Here is an 8,593-nt window from a genome sequence, read left to right on the forward strand (position 1 = left end):
GTAGTATCTCTGTGACAATGGCTCTCAAACTTTGCTGCACATTAGAATCACCTGGAAAGCTTTTAAAAATCCTACGCCCAGTCCACAGCCCCAAATAATTAAATCAACATGTCTGGAGATGAGATCCAGGCTCCTGCATTTTCTTGTTTCCCTGAATGATTCCGTTGTACATCCAGGGTTGAGAATCAGTGCTCCACGGTGGCTTGCAGCCTGTCCTCGCCACTGCAAGTGCAGTGCAAGGACGAGCAGCATCAGCCTTACTCAGGAGCTTGTTAGAAATGCAGAACCTCAGGTCCAACTCCAGACCTATGGAGTAGGATTCTGCATTTTCCAAGGTCTCTAGGTGATTTGTGTGCACATGATGGTTTGAGAACCACTCCTCTAGGATATATTTCCTTGAATGAATGGTGTTATAGTATCTCTGCTGTATATAAGTGATACTTGAGAAATAATTGGGGAAAACCCTTAAATTCAATTAGAAATGGAAAAGCAACTTTAATGAATTCCTTGTAAGTCTATTTTAATTTTTTAATGAAAAGATTAAATTTTAATTGAATTTTAAGCAATATGTAAAAGAAATGTATCATTTAAACTGTCTTATTAAGTTTCTATAAGTTTATATCAATGTTATTAATTTCTTGATTAATTTGAAATGTTACATAGTGCCAATGGATTTTGACATCTGAGTGAGACACACTGGGCTCTCACTACCATTTGTCATCTCCTGAAGGACCTTGCAATACTGTGTTCAAGGAGCTTAGATTGGTGGGATGTGATATTTCAGTCCTTAGAGAATCAAGATGTTGCATTGGGATTAGGTTACTGACCCATGTAGACAAATTTTCCAGGTGCTTTTACTTAGAACTGGAAGAGTCCTTATAGATCATTATCTTATCCTCTCATTTTGGTGAAAAAAACAGACCCTGCAATGTGAAGTACTTGTCTGAGGTCAGACTATTAATTGACAGCAGAGTTTGAATTAAAATCGAGTTTCCTAACTTGAAGTCCACAGCTCTTTCTCCTATTGCCCACTGCCTCTCATTTTAAGTCTAGAGTTCTCCAAGAGGATGTAACAATCGTTAAGGGAAGGCAGGATAAGTTAGCAGTGACCCTGATGGATTACACCTCTGAATAGTCAGCATGAGTATTTTGACTTCCAGGCATGTGCTCAGTGGTTGCTAAAGAACAAAAATACTCAAGTATTCACCAAAATAAGAGTGGGAGTGATAGTGATTGCTTTTCTGACTTCTTAATTCAGACATAAGCCTGTATTCATCGGTAATTTGGAAAGTGCATCTTGATATTCCAGACAGGAGGGCGCCATGCATTTTATGCTACTAAGGTTATGTTTGATTGTGGATGGGATCAGAATATGTCACCTCGAAATATGCCACTTTGGTAGAAAGGGTGATTTGAGCTAAAGGCAGTTGAGAAACAGCAGATATAAAAAGAGCTCTCTACTCTCCCCCTATCTGCCTTAAAGCAGAGCATAAATTTCCTTGTGTGAAGAGTCTCCTCTCCTCTCTCCCGGACCTGGAACAGGAGAAGGAAGTTCACACTGAAATGAGTGTGCGTAACACACCTTATTGAATAATCCTTATTTATCATAATTTCCCCCCTATATTTATCTTCCCACACTGCTTCTAGCCCAAACTCCTTTTTGTTTGTCTGCTCACTGCTCCACATTTTACCACCCTTTTTGAATATGGTATATGAGCTCTCAAGCCTAACCATTTTACGTATTCATTTTTTTCTGTGAAGCTCCTATGTGGATACAAAATAAACCATTTATTATGTTAATCTGTCTTTTGTCAGTTTAATTTGAACACCCTAGGCATCAACAAAGAGTGCAGAGGAAAAGATTTTTCCTTGTCTACAATTATTTTTTAATTCCGATTACGTTACATTTTTAGAAATCATTTTTTAATAGGTTTGAAAAAATTGTACAAAATCATGACATTATTGGTAAAGAAAATGCGAATTGATTGTAGAAATATTTAGTCTATAATGAAAAAATCTAACCATTTAAATTTACCCACTATAAATATTGACAGATGACACAATGGAGCAGCATGATGTAAATTATCATAGCAAATAATTGTTAAGGCAGTAAGTCTCTCCATCTAATCTCATAATAAAAATCCCACACACATTCACAGTGTAAATCCTAAAAGCTCTGAGCTCACAAAATAATTTTGCAAAGGTAAGTTAAAAAAATAAATTTGAACTCAGACATGATTATGAGCCTGAAGAATAGAAATAAAATGCAAACATATCTGGATAAGAATTAGGAGTTGAAACATTATAAAAGTAAATCATATAATGTAAATAAAAAGTGAGCAGAAAATTACTGTTTAAAAGATGAAATTTTTCAACTGCTTTCACTAAATTGAATCTAGTATCTGGCTTTCTTCTTCACTGAGCATAAATGTGAAGTTAGAATTATTCCATGAATGATCCAATATTTATTCTTCTGTTCTCTGGTTTTTAAATTTATTCCAGACTTCTCTGTATTTAGAAAATGGTTATTTTTCTCCATGTTAACCCCTCAAACAAAATGACCTTTCCTGTCTATGAAAAGTATTAGGGATATACTTTCTTTACTGATCTGTTAAAGTGAACATCTAAATAACTGTTGTCTCTATTTCACAGACATAAACATCCCTGCGATCATGAGTCTGGCTCAAAATCAATTTATAGCAAATCATCCATTTCTGTTTATCATGAAGAATAACCCAACAGGTACTTTTTTGAGAATTCTCTGGGGGAACTGCTTAAGTTAAACAGACCTAGTCCTTGCTTCTAATTGCAATCTACATATATGAATCATTTATTCTTTCAATGGATACGTGTTGAGTGTCTGTTTTGTACCAAGCACTGTATTTTAAGAACTGATAGGGGCCTAAAATAGGGCAGTATAGTAATAGCTGCCAACACTGCTATTATATATGTTATCTGTTTCCAATACCTATCTCTAAAGCTAACACCATCCCAGTAGGTTAGATATTGACTAATAAAGACACAGATGCTCAGAGAGAGGTTACGTCGTTTGTCGAAGTGGCTGAGTGGGGATAGCACCTGTTTGTCTCTGAAGACAACTCTCTTTCTGTGATGCCACAATGGGAGTTAGAAATTGGGAGTTGCAGCGTTGTGAAAGATTTCAGAGGTACATTCCAAAAGAATAAGTGACTAGGTATAGGCTCTGAGAGGGAGGGAGGGGTCAAATATAATTCACAATTTCCAATTTGGACAGTTGCTTGAAAGATGAAGCGGTTAAGTACAAAACGAAGTCATAGTGGATTGGATTAGCATTTGACTCGATGTCAACATGTGGGAATGCAGGTTGTCTGGTGAGATGTTTCTGTACTTTATCTTATGGAAAAGAGAGGTCAGGAATGTGGATGCAGTGGGGGAACTTTCTTTTAAGTTTATTATTAGGACTCTTCAGGAGTCATAATGTCCGTGTGAGGGTTGTAAACCACAGGAAGGCAGAAATCGTGTCTTACTAATCTTGGTATCCAGCCCAGTGTTTGGCAAGTGACTTGCACACGCTGTGAGTATCCCCCTAGAGATTGGGAGTATCGACTTGGGTGTCAGACTTGGGCTCAAGTTCCAGCTCAATTAACTAATAGTTGTAAGGCAATCATTTATACTTTCTAAGGTATATTTTCCCCATCTTTTATTTGAACATAATATTAGTAGTCATCTCATAGAGTTAAATAAAAGAATATATGAAGCCTATAAAACTGTGCCTGCACATAGTGTTCATTACAAATAAATCAATAAATATAAAAGAATAAATGACAATAAGTGAAAGGAGGAAAATGAAAAATTTCTTTGTATAAATTGGCTTACATGGAAAAGAAACACAGTTAATTTCAGAATCTGAATCTTTTAGATTTACTAGAGATACTGATGGATATACCAGTCTCTTTTTTAGGCTCCAGGAAGCTAATGCTGGGTGGCCCTTATGAAAGTTATATCTTGGAAAAATGGAACAGCTTTAGATTTGCTGAAATTGCATTAACACAACTTTAATTCCAGTAGTAGATGTGTCAATGTTAAAAGATATTCTGACTATATCATTTGATTGATACATCTTTAACTTTTGAATAACTCTAATTTCTTACAATTAGCATGTAATTATTGAGTATGGAGAGTAGAAAGAAATGAAGCTCCATTGAGCATCAGTGCACAAGGAAATAATGGCATTTATGTTAAAGCTGTTTGACTCTACTCTCCAAGTTGATGGCTAAGGCAATCTACTAGTGATAAGTTAATCAGCAGTGAAATTCAAAACCCAAAATAATCCATTTATTTACTTATTTGTGATAATACTTAACTACCAGGCCTTAATGACAATCTCCACTGTTTTATGATCTTTATTGCAATGAGACTTTCTAAACCAGGGTTACTCCCTTAAAGTATTGTTTAAAGTGAATGGCCACTCATTTATCAAGGCCTGTAAATTGTTGCCATATAAAGTGTAGAATGGGCTATTATCTTACGACAATACACATTCAGTGATTTATTTCTTTTTCTCTCACAAATGACCTCAAGAAATCATTGAGATTAATGAACACGGTAACTTCGCATAGCATAGTAGGCTACGAAGTGGTTTAATGCTTTACATAAAATATATTCATTTGACAATTTCTGAAGTACAATGATGAATGATTTTAGATTTAGTCAATCAAGTTTTATCTAGGTTTAAAATTTTCTTCTGGTCAGTGCTCTTTGCAAAATCCATACGTTATTTGTGTTTTCCTATCCAGTTGCTTCTATATTTTAGTGTACTCATCCAAAGTTCTTAGTAAGCCAAACTTCTAGGGAAATGAAGAACGTTTTTTCTTCTTTTAGGCTGATGGTGTAGGCCAGTTTTACAGACTTGTGGAAAAAAATTGTGAAAGATGCTATATGAAACGTGCCGTTTCTGAGAAAGTAGTGAATCATGGTTTTGAAACTGACAATACTCCACACATATTGTGTTTAGAACTTTTTCAGAGTCTTGGGTTGAAGGGAGAAGCAGACTGCAGGTATTCATTAAGAAATCTTTTTCTCTCCTAGGCTATTAGATTTGTCTTTTTGTTGTTAGTGCCGTCCATGGATTTCGACTCCTAGTGACCCTGTGTACAGCAGAGCAGAACCCTGCCCGGTCTTTTTTTTTTTTGCACCATTCTTCAAGCTATATCAGACAATGCTCCACTGCTATTCATAGGGTTTAATCGCCAATTCTTTGGAAGTGGGTGGCCAGGTCCTTCTTCCTAGTCTGTCTTAGTCTGGACGCTCCACTGAAACCTGTCCACCAGGGGTGACCCTGCTGGTACTGGAAATATCAGTGGCATAGCTTTCAGCATCACAGCATCACAGCAATGCAGCAATGTGCAGCTGACACAGTAGGACAACCAACAGACAGGTGGTATGGTTCGCTGATGGGGAAACAAACGTGGGCTGCAGTGGTGGGAGCTCAGAATCTTAACCACTAGACCACCAGGGCTGGTTAGCTCTGGTTATGCTACTGTATTTTAATATTAGGAAATAAAAGTTGCTTCCATTTGATGGAGATGTTGTATAAATACATTGACTAAATATGAGGGACACCTATTTAAGAAGGAGGCATGAAGAGAAAATGGAACCAATAATGACTTCTGCTTCAGCCTGCCTCTAAATTCATTGCTATTGGGAGATTTCACTATCTGCCCAATTTAGTAGTGAGTAGATTGGTGACTGCATGAAGACTCAATTCAAAATGTGATTCTCCTTTGGAAAAGAAGTAGATTAAAAAGGCTGAGACAAATGGCTTTTATGTAATGTTCTACACTTCTGCGTGTTCAAAATTTTGAAATATTGTCTTCAATTATGAGTTTCTTTATGTTACATTAAAAACTTCCTCAACAAATAATTCTGATAAACATTTTGTTGCCATCAAATTATAAGATACAAACATCACTAATGATTCCTATTATGACTAAATGTAATATTCTTCCTAGGAATGTTATTTATGCATCTCTATCTATCTGAAAAATGCGAGTATTTGTTTTTCTTCTGTCTTTCTTTCTTTTTTTTTTTTTTGAGGAAGATTAGCTTTGAGCTAACATCTGCCGCCAACCCTCCTCTTTTTGCTCGGGAAAACTGGCCCTGAGCTAACATCCGTGCCCATCGTCCTCTACTTTACGTGTGGGACGCCTACCACAGCATGGCTTGCCAAGCAGTACCATGTCCAAACCGGGTATCTGAACCAGCGAACCCGGACCGCCGAAGTGGAACGTGCGCACTTAACCATTGCGCCACCTGACCAGCCTGTTTTCTTTCTTTTTCTCAGAATTATTTTGATATTTTTGAGGCAAGGCATTATTGATGATAGTTATTCATAAAAAGAAGAAAAAATCTGTGAAAGATTATGACTATTTCCATGTTATTGGCTCTTCTAAGAGTGTGTCTGTCTTTGGACTCAATAGTAAAGAGTTAATAAAAAAGGGCTTCCTTATTGTTATCCAAGTACATTTAAATATAATTTTCATCAGCTTTAAAATTACATAAAATTTGTTTTATCACTTTTGAAATTAACCTTTCTTACGTATGACTGTAAGGAATTCTAGTCAAAACAACAATTGACATGGATCCATTCAAGCCACTCTCTTTACCCTGGTTGAAAAGAAAGGTGAATGGATTTTGACACATCATTTATTTCTGTTTTGTCCTCTAGTTCTTAGTTCCTTTTCACCTGCAAACACAGAATGTCTGGAAACAGGTGTTTGTGTTTATGCCGTATACGATCTCACCTCCGTGAGGATTTCAAAGTACCCGCGATATGAAAATATCGTCTGTAGTTGTGAGCTTTGCTCCAGAGCTGAAGGAGGAGATCTGAGAAGCTGCATTTTTAACCCTCAGAACTTATGTTACGTGCATAAAAAGATGACTGCTAATGCCTTAAATTTAAAACTCTACCAAGCTCATCACCATTTTATTATGCGATGTTTGCCTGACTGAGTCTCTATATTTAGAACACCTCTCTGTCACTTTATTTTTACTTTCCTATATGAAAAACAGGACTAATGTATTTTCCATGACAAGCTGTTATGAATGTTAATTTACTTCATAAATTACCAGAAAATGATTAATAATGATGCAATTATGTATTTTCAACAAAGGAGAGGGTTTTGCTATTAGACATTGCCTATTTATCTAATAGAGAACAAAAACTAAGTGATTTATCAAAATATTAAGAAAGACTAATTACCATCATCTTTTTTCTCCAGAAATTCCTAATGTATGTTTTTTTTCTTTTTCCTAGAATCAATTTTATTTATGGGAAGGGTGACAAATCCTGACACCCAAAAGATGAAGGGAAGAGATTTAGATTCACTGTGAATGAAAAGCACAGCTTCAGAATATAAGATGATTCCTGGAAAATAGTTGATTGTCAAAATATCATCATCCTGCAAATATTTTCTGTATAGCTTTTCCTGTTTTAAACTGTGCCTGTATTAATCTATGTTCATATAGACCTGTATTAATGAATAAATGAAATTAATAAATGAAATTATTCATTCAATGTTTGTCCTTTCTGTATGTTTTATAAAGTCTATATGAATCATAAGCAGTGAACTAACATAAAATATTACTATCAATACGTTAGAACAATTCTGTCCAAGATATTTGAGATATCAAGTTCCTGTGTTAGATGTCAAAGTCTCTATATTCCTAAAAGACTGGACTAGATGATTCCCAGGCACAGCAGCATTAACCAAACCATGGGAAAGTAAGGTCGAGAGAGTGGCTGTGGTGTTTGCCTCTGGGATGCTGCTTAAAATGCAGAGATCCAGTGTCTGTGACAGTAGACAAGCTGTGAGTTTTTCACTAATCTTAACTTGGTATTCCATGTGTTTCATTTAATATTTACCCTGTTTCAATAGTTTTGGGGACATATCAATTTTTTCTTCTGATTTATGCTTTGATCATGTGTAGAAAGTAGAAATGTTGAGAACATGTATAAAGCTTTCCTATATGTGAAAGTGGCAGCTAAATTAGCTTGATTCAGGAAGCTGACCTTCCATGATTTTACAACACTGAGCTAAGAAAGTGTTCGAGCCAAGATTGTAATCAAAAAAGATTAAATGCAGAACCCTTCCTCTGAATACTCTGAAATATCAGAACGAAATATCCAAAATAATACTACATTCCAATGACTTGATATAACATGTTTCACAGTTTCTCTGTTTTCACTTTAATGATGTGAAATGTCCTTTTGTTTGTTTGTCTCCACAATTCTTGGCAGAGAGCTTAATGATAATGGCTACCCATTGTTGAGCCTTAATTAAGTGTCAGGCACTGAAATAAACACTTTATCTACATTATGTTAAACGTACTAAAAATCCTATGAGACACTATTACCCTCTTCCTGATGAAGAAACTGAGACTCAAAGATGTTATATAAAACAGTCAAGGACATATAGCAAATAAACATGGTGGTCTTTACTGTATTTCAAAGTGTGAGCCCTAGACTATCTGAGTTAGAAGCCTGTGACCATAATCACTGAGTTATAATTCCTTCTACGTAAGTCCTTCAAAGTAATACACATCTTCCCCTGAA

The 8,593-nt window shown here is 35.8% G+C and overlaps 1 protein-coding gene across 1 annotated transcript in view; it reads left to right on the forward strand.

Annotated features, from left to right (window-relative positions):
- Window positions 1–7,371, forward strand: part of SERPINI2 (serpin family I member 2) — a 29,589-nt gene extending 22,218 nt beyond the window's left edge. Inside the window, exons 7-8 of the mRNA XM_046657997.1 lie at window positions 2,653–2,742; window positions 7,295–7,371. Coding sequence (XP_046513953.1) covers window positions 2,653–2,742; window positions 7,295–7,371 — 167 coding nt within the window. The remainder of the gene's footprint in view (window positions 1–2,652; window positions 2,743–7,294) is intronic.
- Window positions 7,372–8,593: the final 1,222 nt, after the last annotated feature.

Source organism: Equus quagga, chromosome 4 (assembly GCF_021613505.1).
Source record: "Equus quagga isolate Etosha38 chromosome 4, UCLA_HA_Equagga_1.0, whole genome shotgun sequence".
Taxonomy (NCBI): Eukaryota; Metazoa; Chordata; class Mammalia; order Perissodactyla; family Equidae; genus Equus; species Equus quagga.